This window comes from Phascolarctos cinereus, unplaced genomic scaffold (genome assembly GCF_003287225.1).
Source record: "Phascolarctos cinereus isolate Bilbo 61053 unplaced genomic scaffold, phaCin_HiC Scaffold_4;HRSCAF=312, whole genome shotgun sequence".
In the NCBI taxonomy this organism is placed as follows: Eukaryota; Metazoa; Chordata; class Mammalia; order Diprotodontia; family Phascolarctidae; genus Phascolarctos; species Phascolarctos cinereus.
The window spans coordinates 105,127,027-105,149,780 of NW_027555847.1; the positions used below are offsets into that span (position 1 = coordinate 105,127,027).

At 38.3% G+C, this 22,754-nt stretch overlaps 1 protein-coding gene across 1 annotated transcript in view; it reads right to left on the reverse strand.

Moving 5' to 3' along the window:
• ADAMTSL1 (ADAMTS like 1) overlaps positions 1-22,754 on the reverse strand; it is a 409,980-nt gene that overhangs the window by 357,623 nt on the left and 29,603 nt on the right. The window contains 1 exon segment of the mRNA XM_078152482.1: positions 11,427-11,554. Coding sequence (XP_078008608.1) covers positions 11,427-11,554 — 128 coding nt within the window.

Sequence of the window (22,754 nt, forward strand, 5' to 3'; positions counted from 1 at the left end):
TCCAGCTTAGTAATGGACATTATATGGGACCAAATAGTGGAGAGATTGAACTGTTTAGGATTCGGCATATCCTAATGCTACCTTTCAATAAGGAATAGTTGTATTAAGCATTTCTATAATGCTTTTCTTTGTTACTCAAGCCAGAAATGGGGCACAGGGAAGGGCAGCTACCCCTGGTCTAGATTAAGCTGTTGGGAAAGTGAAACTTCGTTTACTTTCCTCAGGCCACAGAATGAATACAGTGGGGGCACAGAGGAAGCAAGCCAACACAGCGATGACTAGGCCAGTGCTTTTCCCAAACATCTTGCCACCACTAATTAACCAGACTGACCCTTGGTAATTAATACTTGCCTGCATCTTCACTTTACTTTATCTTTCCAGAGATTTCTGCAATGCCTACTGAACATTTACTGTTCTAGGAGGCTCAGGAATTAAATGGGAACCCCCACTACTCCCTCCAAGACAAAAACAAAAAACAAACAAAAACCCCTTACATTTGTATAGCGTTTTCTGGCTGCAAAACATCACATTATTTATTCTTCTTCCAGCCAAACTGGCTTATTTGCTGTTCCCTGCACAGTGATGGCATTTTATCTCCTGCTTTCATGCTGTCTCTCACTTGGAATACATGGCCCTCTTCACCTCCCTGCTACCTTAGAATCCTTAGCTGCCTTCAAGGTTCACCTGAACCGCCACCTATCACAGAATGCCTTTCTGGATCTCCATAACTGGTCATGCTTTCTCCTTCCTCAAATTATCTAGCACTGACTGATCTATGTACCCACTGAATCCCCTCTAGGATGCGAGCATCTTGAGGGGGCGGATTATTTCATTCTTGTCTTCTCATCCTCACTGCATGTTTGATGAGGAGGGGTTAGTAGAAAACTGGATTTGTCATTTCAACAATGTAGGAAGTTCTTGTCAAGGAACAAATTGCACCACTGTAGGTCAATGCCTTCTCTGTAGCTCGAAGTGTTCGAGATTTGATGAGAAGGTAAGTGAAGCCTGTTATAACTTAAACTGGAATTATGAACCCATCTATAAAAGGTAGATGAGTGATTTATGATTCATCCCAAGGTCATAGACCCACGTGGCACCTGTGGGTCTCTAACCTCAATTTTCTGATTCCAAATCCACCTCTCTTTCCACTACCCTATACATATACATTCTTTCAACAGGTACTGACTTTAAGGCACAATTTAAAGGCTAATACCAGTTGAAGAACCCAATGTATCACCTGATTTTCTCTCCTCCTTCGTCATCAGAGATGACATGAAGTCCAAAGAGATGGCAAAATCTTGGGGAAACTTGTACTAACTTTCTTCTCTTTCCTAGTTCAGTATATAGTCTATCAGCTAATATTTCCCCAAGATTAATGAAGTCACAGGTTTGGCTTGCATTGATACTTCAGTTCTTAAGCTAATATATTTTCTCTTTTATTGCCATTATTAGGTGCTCTGAGCACTTCAGAGGAAGATAAAATATAACCAACAAACAGATTTTCAGAGAAACTAGAAATTTTGTACAGAGGATCCTGTCATCCCATTTAAGGATTATACTTCCAAGAGAATAGGAAAGAGTTCATAAAATGGGTTTAAGAGCCATCGTCATACAAACACTGAGATGGTTTCTTTGCCCAAAGACCTTGCACAATAGTCTAGTGGTCAAAATTCTCCTAGGGAACACAGATGCAAGAGAAGCAACAATGCCTGGCACATAGTAGGCACATAATAAATGCCTGTTGATCAGTTCATTGAAATCCTTTGCAAACAAAATCAAGCAGAAAGCTGCTTATTGACATATCTATGTTTGGAAACAACTTCTTTCCTTTAAATGGACCATATTTTTTTCCTCTCCACTAAAATACTCCTGATTCCTGGCTAGCTGTGGGGTAGAGTTTTCAAAGCACCTCTTAGTGAACGGCAGGTTCTCACGAGCTAGAAATGCTTTAAGTACATCTATTGTCTGAAGATCAGCCCCAAGTGCTCATCAACAGGGGACTGAAAACCATCTGATGAATTTTTTTTTTTTGCCATAGTAAATGAGGAAGACTCTCTACTGAGGAACTCTTTATTGAGGCTGTAGTAGAGACTGGGATTAGAGAAAATTTATATTAATTAATTAAGGACTTTTTAAAGTACTGACATCTCTTTTCCAATTATAAAACTAATCTATAACCAAACATACATACACATATGTATATGTGTTCATTGATTTGGAAATTTCTTCCAACCATGAAGATTGTAATGCATCCACGCCTTTTATCCCAGGTGGCTCTTGCCCATATCTTCCCATAAATTCAATACAAGAGGTCTACTCCATGACCTGGACACCTTCTTTACTGTCAACTTGACATAGTGAGGATACCAGTGGAGCACTTAGAGTGTCCACCTGTCATCTTTTACTCTTATCACGTGATCAACCTACTTTCTATTCATAGCATATATTTTCCTAATGACATCTTTTATTCTGCTTATTCTTCAAAGTTCATTGGTTCTTCATGTACTTCTCTAGCAACCTCTTTATGAAATATATTTTCATTCCTTTGGAAACTATTGTGCTCCATGTCTCATTGTCATATAATACCACCAACAAAATATTGCTATTAAAAAGATGTGCCTTTGTTTCTGAGAGAAATTTGCAAGAGATACCATCTTGTAATTTTCTTAAGGCAATATAATCTCTCTCTTCCTCCTGCTCCTGATATTAAATTCTGGGCCTGACTCATCTAGTTGTACTATCTAGCATAGAGACTGGCACATAATAGGTGCTTATTATATACTTGTGGGTTAATTGATTGTTCTATCTAGTCTACATTTACACCCTAAAGGAGAAGATCTATAGGTTATCTATCCCACTGCATGTCAATAATCTGGGCAAAGACATTGTTCATCAACTTGGTCTTCCCTGCATGGATGGTCAAATCAGATCTTTTTGAGTGGTTATGGACCCTCCTCAAGAAGGCTCTGCAATATACTGGGGCTTGAACGTGACTTAAAAAACAATGGATTAGAACATGGGGGCCTCACATTGAGATATGAAATAGTTTCATTATAGGAGACCAAAGGCATTTGCAAAGCTGCTCTGTTACTCAGTAGATTATGAATGAATTTTCTTGTATAGGAAACTCACTATTGATTGCATGTAGCTTGAAGACAATAACCACGTCTTACTTATTTGTCGCCATTTCGTGGGTCTAACAGTGTCGTACACACAACAGATGCTCAATAAACATGCCTTGTTAACACTACATTTTGCTGGATTAGGAACTGGTTGAACGGTTACACTCAATGAGTGGTTTTTAATGAGCCCGTTGTAGCAACTATCAACAAGTATTTACTGAGTGCCTACTACGTACCAGGCATTGGGTTTGATTCTGGTGTGTGTGGGGAGGAGAATTTTCACATTTGAAAAAAAAATCCTTACATAACAGTACCTTGATATTAATTGTTGATTCTAATTAATTGTTGATTCTAAATCCCTTTGGGAAAAAATGCATTGATTTGTAATGCTAGTGATGTTTTTACTGAAGTATTTTTAACAAAGTGGTCTACTTCTATAAAGAAATATTATTTTGTATGAAAGCATACAAAACTCTGTTTTATTTTTAGCCATGCATATGAGAAGCCTTACTGTGGACCGCATGCCCATAACCATTACCGGATGTGATGCTGTATAATAGTTTAGCCATTTGCTCTTCAATTAAATTCACCTCAGGTTTAGAAATTTACAAAAATGTATAAGTTTTCCTAACTTCAAAATTGGAATCGTGCCAATTCATCCTTATCTGGTGGTTTCTCTCGGGGGTAAGATATCTGGATGTCATTTGTTGAAAGACATCATATAAATGCATGGATGAGAAGCAGAAATGGGGCTGTGCAATGGGATGGGTGTAGGATGTCTCTACATTATAAATTTGCCATAGGAATATGCTATGATTTGATAATGTTGAGTTGAAGACTAAGACCATACCAAACCACAAAAGATACACATATAGCATTATTGTCAGGTTCTGAAATGTCAAATATAAAAGGCTAAAGTTGTAGCAAGGAAGGAATGGATTGAAGAATATAAAAAAATCCAGAGATTTGTTAAAGATCTACATTTTTTTTGGGGGGGGATGCTAAAGTTATCACTGTTTGGCAATCCTATTTTACCATTAGCTTAGACACTAATGTAATACACTAATGCTCATCATGCTTAAATATGCTTTACACCATGGATCAAATTTTATTGTTGTTGTTGTTTTTCAGATGTATCTGACTCTCTGTGATTCCGTTTGTGGTTTTCTTGGCAGAGATATTGGAGTGGTTCGCCATTTCCTTCTCTAACTCATTTGATAGATGAGGAACTGAGGCAAACAGAATTAGGTGACTTGCCCAGGGTGACACGGCTAGGAAGTGTCTGAAGCCAGATTTCAAACTCATGAAGATGGGTCTTCCTGACTCCAGGCCTGAACTCTATCTATCGTACCACCTAGCTATCATAGAGCCAACTAAGGTACATAAAAAAAGCCCAAACCAAAAAACCCCCCAAAAAACCACTTGCTTATTTGTGCTGTCTCATGAAAAGAAATGCAGAAGTATGATTGAGGTATCAACAGCGTAGGGATGTGGTTATAAATTTATATTTTATATACATAATAGGGAGATTGGATGGATACTTTTGAAAATGTCATAACATGCTAAATTTTAAATTGAATTCTAATTCTATCAAAATAGTATTCCTTCACTAATATCCTCCCTGGTTTTTCATCACAGTACAGAGGAAACCTTAGATTCTTAAATGCTTTTCCAATAGACTACAATCAAGAGTTCTTAATTAATGTCCCCCTCCCTGTATATGTGTGTGTGTGTGTGTGTGCGTGTGTGTGTGACGAACCCCTCTGACAACCTGGTGAAGTCTTTGGATCTGTTCTCAGAATAATGTTTACATATATATATATATATATATACACACACATATATACATATATATGTATATGTATATGTGTGTGTATGTGTATGTATGTATTAGCAAAGTAAACTAATTATATTGAAATATAATTATCAAAATATATTTTAAAAAGTTCATGGACCCCAAGTGAAGAATCTCTGCTCTATCTAGGAGGCCTTACATAGTAGGCCAGTCTTTCAGTAAAGGCCCATTGTTAATTTACATTTACGGTTTCCAAAGAGCTTTCTATGCAACAAGTATAATAGTATTATTATCCTTATTTTACACATAAAGAATATGAGGCCCTGAGAGGTGAATCTGAGATTTTGTAATTTGCCTAGGGTCACACAGCTAGTGAGTGTCTAAGACAGGATTCAACCTAGACCTCCATACCACAGGTTACCAGCAGCATTCTTACCACTATGCTAAGCGCTTACCACGTGAGGACGAATCTAGCTAAGTCAGGAAGGCTCATCCCAAGAAGATTAGCCACCAGACAATGATGTATTTTGGTCATATCACCTCATGAAGATTGTATACCAAGTCGAAGTTATGAAGAGGTTGTGACCTGCACTCCTGAAAAGTGGACTCACATTGATGCAATCATGTAAATAAAATAAATTTACTAAATAATAAACTTGCTAAAGTAAATAGTAGACAGGATATTGATTTTATTTATTCAATGAAGGCCTTTGGGTGGTGCAGTAGATAGAGTGCTGGGGAAGGAGTCAGGGGGCCTTGAGTTCAAATCTAGTCTCAGAGACTTACTAGACTGACCAAATAGCATAACCTTTGCCTGACTCAGTTTCCTCAATTGTAAAATGGGGATAATAACCTACCTTCTAGGATTATTGTGATAATATTTGTAAAGCACTTCACGTAGCAGATGCCTTAAAAATGCTAATTTCCTTCCTTTATTCATTGAGGATGCTATGGAATGGCAAAGGGATTTTCATATGCCTTCAGAAATAAAAAGATAAGTTATCTATTGCTCCTTAATTGTCTGCAGCTAGCAGGCTTACTTAGTTAGAGAACATTGTGCTAATGAGGTCAAACTCTACTCCCATAAGGGCTACTTAGCTTCACTCTGACTCTACTTTTATCCCAGGCCAGCTGTCTCGTGTGTAGGCTATTGATCTCCAGGGGGTCAGTTAATGAGGTAGATTCAGCATAAATGCAACTCCTATTGACGAGCAGTTGTCAATGTCATCTTTGTGTGAGAGAGGGCATATTTTAACAATCTAGAAACCACGTACTTCCCAGAAGTGGATTTATACAGGATGAATGATCTTCTACAGATAAAAAATATTTACATTTCATTTTGATTACACATTGCATTGTAATTTAACTATGGTAGCAAGTTTTACTAGTATTCAAAAAGCATAACATATAATGAAATTTTGTGGACATTATAATAAGCATGGGCTTTCCAGAAAAAGAAATACACGAGTTAATTATTTTTCTGTTTTTTGCCAGATTTGTAAATGTCATGTCATTCCCCCCAAAAAATATTGAAATGATGGGTGGATATATATATCTTTTGTCCCATTTGTTTTAAATTTCCCATCCAGCAAGTTACTAAAAGCCCTTGTTTTAATTTTGTGGTAGCTGAAGAGGGACATATTTTCTGCACATGTATTATTATTGGCATTTTTATTCCTTTATTATTATCAGAGAACAAAGTTAACTTGAGAAGAGAATTTCAGGTTAGAACTTGCAGCTCAAATTCAACACTTTTATTTTACAAACAGGGAAAAAGAGATCCAGAGAGGTCAAGTGACTAGCCCATAGTAAAATGGTACTTGGGTAAGGAGCAAAACTAGAATTTGGACTGAGGTCCTCTGACATTAATTCTAGTGTTCTCCCCACTTAATCACTCCTTCTAGAAGAACATATTCATAAAAACCTGAAACTTAGCGTCTTAATTTACTTTGAAAGAGCTATGCTTTCTTAAGGGGGTGGGTACCTACTTCACCAAAACAAGGCATAACCTCTCTTGTCTTTTTTTCCATGTGTCCTCCATAGGGGAGCTAACCAATATAAAACCCTTCCTTTAAGTTAATTTGACACTGAGTTACCCATCCACTATCCTTCAGTCTCATTTCATGATCAGTATACTCCCTTTTTCAAGTCACACTCATCTCTAGAATATTTTATGCTGTGTCTCCTTCACAAGTCATCATGGGTAACATACTATAATCTATTTAGATTTGCCATGGTTCTTTCCATTGTACTTAGAGTCACCTGGAATTTTGATCCTTTTGAGACTCTGTATCTTATTTTGATGCCTTGGGTTCTTGAAAACTGTATCAATGGAACACAAGTTCTGGTAGGTTCTACCATGTTGCAAAGGCCCGAGTACAGTTCTGGCAATAGACTGTCTCCTCTTTGAGGTACAAATTAGTGAATTACAGAAAATCTCATCATCATAGGGTGATGAATTTTTTTGGCTGTGGTGACAATTTGCTAAGTGATCAAAATGCCACTCTGAATTACCAATAGCAGAAATATTTGATTTTTGGCTGAGCAAGAAGACTTTATTTGAGGTTTTCATTTATTCTTAAATTCCCTCTCAGTTTCTCATCTCAAGTGACAGGCTCTACCAACAATAACATTCGTGTCACCGAGTTTTCTTCAGGGACCAGATGGGAATTCATGCATTTCTTATTAGTTTCATGAGACATATTTTGGCTTTTCTTCACAGACCATTTATGGATGTCAATCTAAAGACACCAGTCCACAAAACTATTGAGATTTCCCATATTGGGGTTTTCAGTGTGATACTATTAAGCAAGCTTTGCAGTGTTTTCACCAGAGACAATCAAGCATTACAGATTTAGGAAATTGGACACCCAAAAGGAAGCAAATAAATGAATCACAAAGGGAGTTAACATCCACCCCTCCCTTGTACCTACCAGTACATCCCCAGAAAATGGTTACCTGGCCATTGTTTGAAGACTTCTAATGGTGGAGAAATCACCACATCTCCAGGAAGCCCATTCTATTTTTGGACATCTCTAATTTTAGGAACGTCATCCACATCTTTTTTTCTGCAACTTCTACTCATTGCTTTATAAAGTTGAGGAGAAAAGGCTTAACCTGTCCTAGTTATGACAATCCCTCAAATACCCAAAGACATGATAATGTCCTAATGCAAGTTAGTGCTTAATACATTTTCCTTGAACTGAATTGCTGAAAAGTTCCTTCTAAGTTTTACTTCTTCAGACGGGGCATCACCATTTCCTTGAATTACATGCTTTCCAGTCTCTTCATCTTCCATGTAGTTTTTTTAAGAGACATTCCAGTCATTAAATATAATTTCTTAGATGTGGTGATCAGAAAGAGACACAATATGTATCTCTTAGGATGTGTTCAGAACAGGGTGAAGTGGAATAAGATGTTCTTTGGATGATGGAGGACAATTAAGGAAGACTTTTTATTTATGTTTTTATTATGCATAGCAATTTTATATAATTATAAGTAGTACTACTTATAGATATAATTAGAGGTAGTACTTTTCAATGTCAAATGATATCTTTCGTTGAAAAAGAATATTTTAGCAAATCTGATTTTATGCTTTGGGGATAGCTATAGAAATAGATCATGCAATTGAAAAATGTGGTAATCACTATTTTAAGTGGAAAAAAATTCTATCACTAAATCCTAGGGCTTGTTTCCACTAGTCCATGGTGTTGATTCTTCATCTCTCATCTGCATACATAGGCTCAACATTCAGCTTTTCCAAATATAGGTTAAAGTCAAGATTCCCATTTACTGATTGATAATCTGGTAACACAAACTCTGTGGTTGGTAATGACATTTAGAAAAATACTTCTATCTTCTCTTAATAAACTTAATGTAGAGGGATGTTTTGTGTTTTCTCCTCTTTCCTCCCCTTCCCTCCCATCCCTCCCCATCTCTCTCTCTCTCTCTCTCTCTCTCTCTCTCTCTCTCTCTCTCTCTCTCTCTCTCTCTCTCTCTCTCTCTTTCTCTCTCTCTCTTTCTCCTCTCTTCCTCCCCCTCCTCCCCTTCCTCTATCTCCCTCCTTCTCTCCTCTTCTCCTTCCCTTTCCCTTCTTTCTTTTTCTGAAAAACACCTGGTGATCTTTTTTTTCCAGCCAAAACCAAGATTTATTAAAGATCCCCGTATTGCCAGACTCTTGAGGAATCTAGGAGTCTGCAAGCATTGGTTAGATTCTAAGAATCAGAGCAGTGGCTAGATTATAAGAATCTCAGCCCAAGCACCTGGTAATCTAAGATACGTATTAACCCACAATGCTATTCATGCATTACTACTATTGGTGTTACTGAAATGATTATATTGAAGAACAACGGTAACAGCCCCTGACATTTATGTGATATTTTGAAGTTTACAAAATGTTTTCCAAACATTGTCTCTTAGGAGTCTCACAACCACTCTGTGAGGAGTAGTATTGTCACTATTTTACTGATGAGACTCAGAGAGATTCAGTGACTTGCCTGAGGCCCCACAGCTGCTCAGTGTCAGAGGTATCAAAGGAGAGCAAGTCTCTCTCCCTACTCTAGTCTAGAACTCTATCTACTAAATCATGTTACCTCTCAACACAACAGACTAAAATACTGTCAATAATAATTCTAATCTAAAAAGAAATTCCTCCTTTAGGATTAATATAAAAACAAATGGCTGTATTTCTTTGGTTGGTGAGAGCAATCCTGCCTTCCAACCATTACCTTAAACATGTTAAGCCTCCATACAAACCCAAAGGTCCTAGTGAGTTGCATGGCCAATAGTGCTAATTAGCAAGTGACCACTCCTCTGGTGATGAGCATCTCCAAACTTAGTTTGCCTGGTCCTTGAAAGACATAATCAGAGTGTGTGACTGGGCTCAAAGCTTTTCCAACTTAGTTGGAGCTGCCAGACCTTGTTAAAAATTAACCCCGATTTTTCATTGCAAACTTAAGATAAATGGCTTCCTCCGTGTGTGTATGTGTGTGTATGTGTGAGTGTAGCTATGATTTAGAAAAATAAAATGTCTTTCTAGTATTGCCTTCCCCTCTGAGATTACCTTTCATCTGCTCTAGATACTGGGTATCCCCAAAGTAAGTTTAAAGCTTACTTTAATTAAAGCTCAAAACTATACTAAGACTTGTGGGACCCACTGAACCTGTTGAGTAGGTATGAGTGTGTGCTAAGTATGGAACAAGAGATGGATATGGGGAGAGAGACAGAGACAGACAGAGAGACGGGAGGAGAGAAAGAGAAGGAGGAGGAGGGAGAGAGAGAGAGAGAGAGAGAGAGAGAGAGAGAGAGAGAGAGAGAGAGAGAGAGAGAGACAATAGAAGAAAATAGGATGGAGGGAAATATACAGTTAGTAATCATAACTGTGAATAAGAATGGGATGAACTCACCTATGAAATGGGAACAGCAGAACTGATTAGAAATGAGAATCCAACAGTATGTTATTTATAAGAGACACACTTGAAACTGAAAGTCATACACACAGAGTTAAAACAAGGGTCTGGGACAGAATCTATTATGCTTCAGCTAAAGTAAAAAAAAAAAAATTAGGGTAACAATGATGACCTCAGGCAAAGTAAAAGTAAAAACAGACTTAATTAAAACAGATAATTGGGCAGTGGATAGAGCACCTGGCCTGGAGTCAGGAAGACTCATCTTCCTGAGTTCAAATCTGGCCTCAAATATTTACTAGCTGTGTGACCTTGGGCAAGTCATTTAACTCTGCCTCAATTCCTCATCTGTAAAAATAGCTAGAGAAGGAAATAGTAAACCACTCCAGTATCTTTCCCAAGAACACCCCAAATAGGGTCACAAATAGTCAGACACAACCAAAAAATGACTGAACAACAGCAAAAAAGAGGTAATCAGAGAAACTACATTTTGCTAAAAAGTACCACAGACAATGAAGTAATATAAAAAAAAATTATGTCAAGTTTCTCTGAAAAAAAGGACTCATTTCTCAAATATGTAAGGAGTGGAATCAAATTTATAAAAATAAGAGCCATTTCCCAATTTATCAATGGTCAAGTGATATTAACAGGCAGTTTTCAGAAGAAGAAATCAAAGCTCTCTGTAGTCATGTGAAAAAATACTCTAAATTGCTATTGATTAGAGAAATTAAATTAAAATTAACAAAAATTCAGTTAAATGAAAACAACCCTGAGGTACCACTTCGCACCTATCAGAAATGACAACTGTTGAAGGGTGTACGGAAAACAGATCCACTAATACCTGCAGGTGGGGTTGTGATCTGGTATACCCGTTCTGGAGAACAGTTGGGAACTACACCCGAAGGGCTGCAAAGCAATGTATACCCTTTGATCCAGTAATACCACTGCTATGTCTGTATCCCAAAGAGATCAAAGAAAATGGAAAAGCACCTATACGTACCAAAACTATTTCTAGCAGCTGTTACAAAATGTGTACCAAACTCAGTGATAGCCTGTATGTTTGTTCTCTCCAAAGTCCCAAAGAAAATTTGGCAGTTCACTTACCTGCTGCTAAGGCAGCGTCTCAGCGAATAGGAGGCTCCTCCTCCACAAGTCCGGGAGCATTCACTCCACGGCCCCCAGGCATCCCACAATGTATCACGGTCTTCCTCAGATCGAGCTGTCCTGGAACTCTGAAAGAAACATAACGTATTCAATGGCGTGTGTCCCAATACTTGTCAAAGAACTCTTAAACATTGAGCAGCCTCAAACCGATCTTAAAATATAATTTGTTAATTTAGTTCAGAATTGGGAGGCACCGTTTTAGTGCACAAACCATTGCACCAGGTAGCACATGTGCAGTAATCACTTGAGGATTAGCAAATGTCACTGGGCATCCAAACTTGCATATAAGTTTCCAGTGTCCAGGTTTATTAATAAAATTCCACACTTATATAAAACCTATGAATGTTATATAAAGGGGTCGTTCATTGCTTTGTGTTTTCCCTATAGCTAAAAGTTAATGATGTGGGTCGCACTTACAGAGATCTACAACCTCCTTTGCAAATAATATCAGAATACCCCTACTCTGAGTCCTGGTTCTGCCACTTAATAGGCTTTAAGGTCCTGGGTAAATAACTGAAACTTTCTGGGCTTCACTGTCCTCAATTATAAAATGGTGACAATGCCAACTATCTCACAGGGTTTTGCAAGAAAAGTACTAATTACTATAGAAACAGGACTTATAATCACTGGTTAAAAATGGAAAATAATTGGTAAATTTCTTATTTAAGTCCCAAACAATGAGCTTATAGAGCAAAGCAAATACGATCTCGATGCAGTTCAGGGAGATAACTCATTCTTCAGACATAATAACAATAACCCACATTTTAAAATTACTTAAAAATTTACAAAAGACTTTATTATTGTGTCAGAAGGTAGCATTTGGTATGGGGGTTGGGGTGGGTGGGGAAAAAAAGGATAGAAGGGTTCTAGAACCATGATTTCATCATTGTCAAGAACGCCCAGGGTAGAAACTCCCCTCCATGAATACATATCGAGAACTTCTCTGTAATTTACAGTTTTACAGAATTCCCTGAGTACTGGAGAGGTTAACTGACACGTCCTTGGTCACACAATTAGTATGTGCCAGACAGGGCACTTGAACTCATGTTTTCCTCACTCCAATACATCATTATTCTATCTTTATTTTACAAATGAGGAAACTAAGGTCCAGAAAGCTAAATGCTAAAGGACTGAAATCCAGGTCAACAAAACAATAGATTTAAAGCTGGAAGGGACCTTAAATGACGTTGAGTGCACTCATTTTACGGATGAGGAAAATCAGGCATAGAAAGGTGTAGTAACTTCCCCAGCCTAACATAGCTAGTAAGTACCTAAGGTGGGGTTCAAGTTCAGGTCTCTCTTGACTCACAATCCAGTTCTCTCTGCATTATGCCCCATAGTTACCTCAAAAGCCATTGCACTTTCTATTCTACCATGGGGCCTACTGATCTTTTCTGGGATGGAACTTTCCAAATACATACAATGTCAAATTTGTCTGGTGATGTGAACACACTGTAATTTCCAGCTTCTATAAAATACAAAATGGCATAGGTAACAGAATCACATCTGCCACACAAAAAGCCCTTCCTTCCAGAAGAAAATATTTATTGAGCCTTGATGCCGGTTTTATTGGCTTGACAAAATCAATCTCTAATCACAGCAATATGGAGCACTGTTTTTTTCCAGGGCTCAATTAAATGGGGGGGGGTGAGGAAAGAGGAGTTAAAGGACTAGACTGACTTACCCCTTTGCCATAGGAGTGGGCACGCCCAAATGTTTCCTTCACATGCTTACTACATAAATGCCCCATATTTAAAGTCCATCAAGGATCACAACACTGTATATCACTCTCTAACCTTCCTTCTGCCAAATTTAGGTGCAGTGGATTGCTTCTCTGTGCATGATTGGCAGAAAGATTAGGTAGTTCAGAAAGTGATGTTTGATCCACTTATTGAGTATGTAACAAATATAAATTTACTAAATGCAATTTCCCTTATTTTATTCAAATAAAATACAACTGAAATTTGAATCAGTCTCCATAATTGCTAGGATAAATGAAGTGATTAAAGTGAGCAAGATCAGTGATTATAAGCTATGACTATATCCAGTCCCTACAGCTGCAAAAAATCAAATATGCAACATTCACAGCTGTACTCCATCCCCAGATGCAATCTTATTAGCATTTACATGTGAGATAAGAGGCCCAGAAAGCCAGTTTATTAAGGTTATTCCAGCTGGCTGCTCTCTGGGTAAGATTTTTGAAAAATGAAAATATGTGACTATTATTGTGTTTTTGTAAAGAAACAAATGATTTCAAACTCCGTGTTAACCTTTTCCCTCTCCCTTCTGGTCACATGCCTTATTTGAGGAGCTGTTAATAAGGGGTCCAAGGTGTTGCTTCGCTGACTAACCACCCTTACGTCATCACTGATGCCAAGAGCAGCATAAGGAGGCAGGCCCACTGAGGGCCCGCGTCCCCATGAACTCCTCTGCACACCCACCCAGCAGAGAGGCATGTGCCTGCTTTTTGCATTCCAAGATTTGTTATAAGACATATATTCCCAGAAAGCATGTGGTCTCAAACTGGAACAAACTCCAAGTTTTCTTTTAACAAGTGGAATAAACATAATTCATTTCAACTGAATCCATGTTTAATGTTAAGGAAAGTAAAGTGATTTTCCTCTTCTTTAACTTTGCCAGAACTCAGCATCTACAACCAAGAATGACATTCTAGCAATACCTTTAAGGCCATTTAAAATCTCCTAGCATTTGTTTATTGCCTTTTTTAAGAGGGCCCTCAGTAGAAGCACATAACATGTTTAATCCAGTTAGGACTTGTTTATTACTTTAAAACTTGAGCATGTGAACACCTATTTGCTTGACAGTAAATTAACAAAAAATGTGATCTTCTGTTTTCACCTAGTGAGTGAAACTAAGTCAACTAAAAGCAGGGGTGAATTAGAGGCCACTTTTGGAAAGCAACGGCCAATGCTTACTATGCCTAACATCTTCACTTCTCTTGGATGCCCTGCCTGTGTGCATTAGCCTTCTTCTCCATTATGCTAATGGATTAAATTAATCTGAATGCCTCGGAACCAAGGTCGACAATGCCATAAAAATCAAGATCAAGAGATTATCCCTGGCTCTGCTGTTGGAAATTTCAGCAAGAGTGCCAGGTAAGATGATGGCCTTTGGATATTAACATCTATCTACTAAAACAAAACAAAACAAAACAGAACAGACCCCAATCCTGAACTTATTTTATGTTGGCTGATGTTTCAACAGATGATGACTTACCAAAAAAGAGGTAAAACTGAATCTAAACTCTAGATCTACCTTGTGAGGAAAAGCCCATTCCCTATCATGGGGTTTGTTTCATCAAATTTTTTTTTCATCATGAAGGTATTGTTATGGGATAATGACACTCCTTTTTGACTCATACATTTTTGGAGCCCATTTCAGAGGGGATGGGTTTACCCATGGTTCAAGGCAATTCAACTGAATAAACATTTAGTAAGTGCCTATTATGTTCTCCTTCTCAGCATTGTGCTAAGTGCTAGGTATATGAAAAAGAAGGAAAAAGCTTACATTCTCCTTGGGGGTGAGAGTGGAGAGGTTTCTAATTTGGTACCTAATTTTCCAGTAAGAAAGATCACTATCCTGGAGTTGCTCCAGTTAAGTTAACATAAACCAAGATCTAAACCTTTCTCGATCCATGGACCAGTCAAACTGACCCCAGGAGTTACCCTTAGCAAGCACTTCTGGTCCCAGCTGCACCATAGCTCCCCCCTTATAAAAGTACTGAGAACCTGTCAAGAGCATCTTCACTCATCCTCAGTCCAATGTTTCTCTAAGCATTGGCAAACACCAATTGCCTAAAATAAAGTCTTTAGTCATGATTCATTTTTTCTCTCCCACGGATTGAAGGAGTTTCCTTCACTCCAGCAGTGTTGGGTGGTTTCCTTCTCTTGCCATTACTGGTTTATCTAAATGCAGCCTTAATCCTACAGTTTTGTTCTATATTCTCAGGGCAAATTTCAGAAACAAAATCTCAGGTAAACAGCTCCAGGCCTGTCAGTTACAAGTACTTAAAGCCCTTTGAGTAATCGTATGAAGCAATATTTTCCCTGTTCTTCACTTCCAATAAACACTTAGCCTCAGATTGACCTCATATGTACAGATCTCTTTGTATAGAAATCTCGTTCATTAGGGCTTGAGCAGGTTATGAAGCCCATTTGCAAGGTACTGTAGGAAAAAGGAAGATTAGGGAATAACAGAGTGAAGAATTGTGTGCCCATAAATGCATATAAATATAAGGAGTACACAGGAAAAGTAGATATATTTAAAATACATAAACATATAAATGCACACATATGTATGTGTATGTATGTATATATGTATAAAGTGTATATGTGTGTGTATTTATTTATCTTCCAATGTTGCACCAGAGGAGTGTGGGGGGGGGGAAGGTACAGGCAATATGATATAATGGGGAGGGGTTTAGCCTTGGAGTCAAGACACCTGGATTATTGATTAACAGATGGAAAAGACCTTGGAGATAATCTAGTGTGACTCCCTCATTTTACAGATTACGTTTGTAATCCCAGATCAGACATTTACTGGCTGTGTGACCATGGGCAGTAACTTTACCTCTCAAATCCATCTGTAATATGGGCTAGTCCTACTTGTATTGACTATTGCATAGGGTTGTTGTGAGGAAAGTGTTGTGTAAACCTCAGAATATCTTAGGAACATAAGTTATTATCAATAAAACAATAATAATTCAGGTTGCCCAGAACTAGAGGTTTTGTACACAAAAATAAGAGGTATTTGGCTAATATGATTTTGTAAATCTAGGTTTGTTTAATGAACATTTGCTTAAGGAATTGAATGAATCTCCATTTTTGTGTTTGAGTTTTACAGCTATGTGTTGTCTCTATATATCTATGCATCACAGAACACTACAGTCTCTGAAGAAGTGAGGAAGATAATCCCAAGGGCCCTGGGAGAAGCACATGATGGATACACACAATCTACAGTTGATTACAAAGAATGAAGGGGAAGTAGCATAAAGGATTCTGTCCAAGAAATGTATGATCAAAAAGGAGGGTGGGCTAGGTACATTGTGAAAGCAAGTCATCACCTGGCATAGGTGCAGCTGAAGAAAGGAGAAAAGGAAAGGAGGAGGAAGAAGGAAAGAGGAAAGGGAAGGATGGAGGAAGGAAAGAAGGAAGGAATGAACAGAGAGAAGAGGAAAGAAGGAAGGAAAGGAAGAAAAGAAAGGAAGGAAGCATTTACTAAATACCTAGTATATGCCGGAACAGTGCTAAGCACTTTACAAATATTTCATCTGATCCTCACAACTCTGGGCGATAAGTGCTATTATTATCTCTATTTTATAGTTGAGGAAATTGAATAACAATAATAACAACAATAATAACAATGGGTCTGGGAGCACAGTGGATAGAGTGCCAGGCTTGGAGTCATTAGACTCATCTTCTTGAGTTCAAATGACACTAGCTCTGTGACCCTGGGCAAGTCACTTAACCCTGTTTGCCTCAGTTTCTTAACATGTAAAATGAGCTGGAGAAAGAAATGGCAAACCACTCTAGTATCTTTGCCAAGAAAAACCCAAATGAGGTCATGAAGAGTCAGACATGACTGAAAAAAGATAAGAAAATAATAATAGCTAACATTTGCATAGTGCTTACTATGTGCCAGGCACTGTGCTAAGTGATTTACAATATAATCTCATTTGGTTCTCATGACTTTGGGACATAGATGCTATTATTACCCCCATCTTACAGACAAGGAAACTGAGGCTGATAGAGATTCAGTAACTTTCTACACATAGATAGTAAGTGTTTGAGGCTAGATTTAAACTCTGGTCTCCCTGATTCTAGGCTCATTGCTCTATCCACTGTGACACCAGCTGATGAGATCACAAGGAAGACCTCCTATGGTGAACTCATGGGAAGACACAGATAAGAGTTGTACAGAACAGGCTGGCAGGGATGGGTTTGGAACTGCAGCATGGCAGGGAATACTCACATTGATGACATCACAGATACACTGGTCTGCTGGAGTATTTTACAAATATACACAAGTTCACATAGTGAGATAACTCTTGAAAGATGTGGAAACTTTAAAGATCTGTGCTATGGTCAATTGATTAAGCAATCAATTAATTAATGATATATACTGAGTATACATTAGGCCCTGGGTAAGCCATAGGAATACAAAGGAAAAGCAAAAACAGGGACTGACCTCAAGGAGCTTATATTCTAATGGAGGGGGGAGGGGATATTTCTAAATCAGTACACTGGAAATGAATACTGAGTAGATGGAAGGTAGCCAGAATCCTACTGTAAGATTAGCACTGGGGCACCTGAGTCTGTTTTAACTCTCGAAGAACAGACACAACGTTTATTTTTTAACACATCTGGAATTTCATGGGACAGTATAAAATGAATGTCATACACATCTAAGTGAAAGCAGCTTGAACAAAAAAAGGAACCCTACCCATGATGAGAGAACCATCTTTCTGTAGCATGTGCATGTTTATTCTGCATACGTATTGGGGACTAATGTGCTTAAAAAGCCAGACGGCTCAAGTATGTGAATCTTTGGGAATGGATATAGTTAAGAGCAAACAGTGTGGTTCTAGTGCTTAGTTGATGTTTGATTTAAAAAAAATTATAAAGTTACATTTCAAACCCAATTTTAGAATCAATATTTTTTATACAATCTCTGTCCCATGATAACTTTGCCATGCATAGCAAATGTAGGCAAACTTAATAAATACATACTTTCTCGATTTTGACATCGCTTTTTCCAACAACTACTTGACTGTGGTCAAGTGGTCATAACTGCCCAAAGATCTTCCCCCTACTAGCTTTTCTTTCACCCCTATCTCACATGAAGGGGTTGCTCTTCTTTTTTTTTTTTTTAAGGCAATTGGGGTTAAGTGACTTGCCCAGGGTCACACAGCTAGTAATTGTCAAGTCTTTGGTCTGAGGCTGGATTTGAACTCAGGTCCTCCTGACTTCAGGGCTGGTGCTTTATCCACTGGGCTGCCTAGCTGCCCTGGGTTGCTCTTCTTTTTTCCAAGACAAACTCCTTTACCCCTATGATCCCACCACTATCCTCACCACCATCACCACCACCATCATCATCACCATCATCATCATCATTATCATTTTCATCAACAATAAGCATTTGTTAAGCACTAAACAGTGGGAATACAAAGTAAAGCAGAAACATATTCCCTGCCCTCAAGAAGCTCACCTTGTAATGATACAGAAAACATGCAAGTAACTCTGTATATATGACATATACAGTGTAAATGGGAAGTAATCTTAGGGGGAAGACACTTAGGGATGGTAAGGTTTGTAGAGGGAAATACTGGGAAAAGGTTCTTGCAGAAGATGGGATTTGAGCTAGTGCTTGAAGGAAGCCAGGAAGGCAGGAGGCAGAGGTGAGGAGTGCTCTCCAAGCATGGGGGATTAGCCAGTAAAAAGGCACTTAGTCTGGTATAGAGTAAATTATAGACAACATAAAGATCACTGTAACTGGTTGGAAGAGTGCATGGAAGGCAGTAAATTGTAAGAAGACTGGAAAAGTAAGAACGGAGTTGCTGCAAAGGACTAAAAGTCAAACAGTGCCTTTCCCATCAGATTTGCGCCCTGTATCATCCACTGTCTCTCACTAATCTTTAATCTCTCTCTAGTAGCAGCTCTCTGTTGTCTACCAACTTGTCCATGAACCCGTTCTTAAAAATAGCCTCACTTGATCTCAACACCTCAAGCTAGCTATTGTCCTATATCTCTACCTCCTCCCCCTTGACTGACCTTGAGTAAGCTGGCTACAATTGGTACCTCCACTGATGCTTTGTCTCTGTCTCTCTTCTAATTACTCTGTGGTCTGGCTTCCAACCTTGTCACTGAACCCAAACTACACTCTCGGAAGTTACTAATAATCTATTAATTGCCAAACCTAATGGCCTTTTCTTTATCTTCATCCTTTGAGTTATCTGTGGCATCTGACATTGATGCTGACCATCTCCTCCTGGACACTTTCTTGTGTGTAGGTTTTTGTGCTATAGTTGTCTCCTGATTTTCCTCCTACTTATATGACTACTTAATTTCTTTTGCTGGATCTTCCTCCAGGTCATGCTCACTAATTATGGATGCCTGCCAAAGCTCTAGTGGTCCTATGTCCATTTCTCTTCTCTCTTCTTTACCATCTCCCTTGGCAATCTCATCAGCTACTATGAGTTCAACTATTATCTTTATGCAGTTGATTTTCAGATCTATTTATCGAGCTCTACTTTCTTTCTGGAGCTCTAATCCCATACATTACCAATTGCTTTTTGGAAATTTCTAACTGGATGTCCTATAAACATCTCAAATTAAACATATCCAAAATAAAGCTAGTTATCTCTCCCCTACCCCCACACACACACACACACACACACACACACACACACACACACACCCTCCCCTCTTCCAAACTTTCCTATTAACTTTTGAAGGCACCACCATCTTATCCTCCTAGTCACCTAGGCTCCCAGCCTCCACTCTTCACTTGCACATATCCAATTCAATTGCCAAGTTTTATTGAGTCTACTTTCAGAACAGTTCTCAAATATTCCCCTTTCTCTCCATTCACAATACTGTTATCTTAGTCCTGTCTTCTTACTTTGATCCTGGTGATTTGGGGGGAATTTACCACTTATATAACTTTTCATAAAAACCCATCAGCTTTTAGATCTAGTAACCTAAAAATATGCTTTGGGAAACTGAGGCATAGAATTTCCCAAATATTCTTTATGGGTTTTTGCTTAGGCAATTCAAATCATCTGATTCTTATCATAGCACCACTACCTGGGACTATGGTGACTTGCTAGTGACACTAGGCAAGACCCTTCATATTATTTCAAATCTGTACCTTGCTTCTGATGAGAGAAACCAGTACTATTTAGATGACAGAAAAATTCTCATCAACATTAAGTGGTCCTGTGGTTATATTTCTGACATTTCTCCTTGTTATTCTTAAGCAAACACCCACATTGCCTCTAATGCCCCATTACTCTAAGAACTACTTACTGTTTTTAAATTAAACAAACATTTATTAAACACTTACTATGTGTAAAATATTGAGCTAGCACCCAGAGGTACAAAGTATGAATGAAAAGGAGGGAACATAAGGGATAGATGTTATTAAGGAAGAAGTAAGAGCCTTTGTACAATGAATGGATATGGAGAATGAGGGAAAAGAATAGTAAAAAAAAATGACTGAGTTTTGAGTCTTGTTATCAAAGGAAATGGTGTTACTATTAACAAGGCAGTATTAATCAATTTCCAGAGAACTAGCATGGTTGTAATACAAAGAGTAAGATCTTTGCAGTGTTCCAATACTACCTGTGACTTACCATGTGTATGACCTTGGGCAGATTCACCATGACTATCAACTATTCTATCTCCACGTTCCTGCATTCTGATATTTCTGTCTCTAACCAAAACCTTCTTTACTTCCATCTTTCTTTTTGCCTTGGCCCTAATAAATCTGTTCTTTACCATCACCATCACCATCACCTCCATTCCTTCTACTCCTTCCTCTTCTTTCAAGAAGGACTCTTAAAGTAAAAAGTCTACTTTCTGGACCTCAGTTGCCTCATCTGTAAAACCAAGCAGTTGGACTAGGTGATCTTTAAGGTCCCTTCCTGCTCTAAGTCTATGATGCTATGACCTTCTTTTTGGAGATCTGGAAAATTTTATAGAAGAGATTATTGTTAAAATAAGGGTAGGACTAGGGGGCAGCTAGGTGGTGCAGTGGATAGAGCACTGGCCCTGGATTCAGGAAGACCTGAGTTCAAGTCCAACCTCAGACACATAACACTTACTAGCTGTGTGACCCTGGGTGAGTCACTTAACCCCCATTGCCCAACCAAAAAAAAAATAAGGGTAGGACTTGATGGCCTCTCAGACACAGAGAACATATTTATCAAATTTGTACATGACACAAAGCTGAGAAGTTATCTACTAGCTTCTAGATCATTCTCTCTCTTTTTTAAACATTGATGAATTCAGTACCTGGTTCTCAGTCTTCCTCTTTAACCCACATTTATTAGAATACTCGGGGACTTCAATATATATGGTGATGTCCACTTGATCCCCTGGTCTCCATGCCCATAAACTCCCACAATTTTTTTTTCAATCCACCCCACATAGGAATGATCATGCCCATTGATCTCACCATCACCATCAACTGTCCTGTATCCATGTTTCTGCACTCTGATGTTTCTATCTCAAATCAAAACTTTCTATACTTTCACCTTTCTTTTTGACTCATGTCTAGTAAATCTGTTCTTCACCTTCACCATTACCTCCATTTCTTTCACTCCTCCCTCTTCTTCTAAGGAGGATTCTTACTTTGGTCTACTTTCTACCTTTCTCAGTGTTAATCTTAGAGTTGAATAGTTAACTATATCCTATCTTTGTGCTTAGATTCCTCGTCCAGTTGTCTTGTCTTTAGTCATGTCTTGTCAGATACCAAGACTGGTTGGAGGCACCAACTACTTTCTCCATTCCTAGATACACAGGGCTAAATACTGCTACATATATACAGATTAACTGGGTCCTCATTACCACTCTCTCTATCTGATTTTGTATCACACTTTTCACAGTGATTGGTCCAAATTTTTTTTCTCTCTTCAAATATCCTATATAATTTCTTCCTCTACTCTTCTCATTATATTATCTCAGATTCTATTTTACTGAGAAAACAGAATCCCGTTGTTGAAAATTTCCCTTTCTCTCCTATTCCACACAAATTCTCCATTCTTTTCTATTGCTCCAGTCTTTGGTGAAGAGGTAATACTCCTTGTGAAGATCAACTCTTCTATGTAGGCATTTCCTGTATCCTCTGGGCCCTTTCCCCCTTGACCAGGTCCCTCTCTTTATTTGATTTTTACTCTCTATGGCCTACACACATGTATAAGTCTCCCTCATCATTAAAAAAATTGGTCACCTGATTCTGCTTTTCTCTCAAGCCATCATCCAATATCTCTATTCCCTTTCATTGCCAGACTTTTAGAAAAGGCTGTCTAGAATAATTGCTTCCAATTCCTCACATCCCAGTCATTTCTCATCCCCTTTCAATCTGGCTTTCAACCATATCACTCTACTGAAACCATTTTTTCCAAGATTACCAAAGGTCTCTTAATGATTAAATTTGACGACCTTTTCTTAGTCCTTTTTCTACTCAATATCTTCAGCTTTTGGACCTACTGATCATCCATCTCTCCTCATACTACATCTTGGAGTA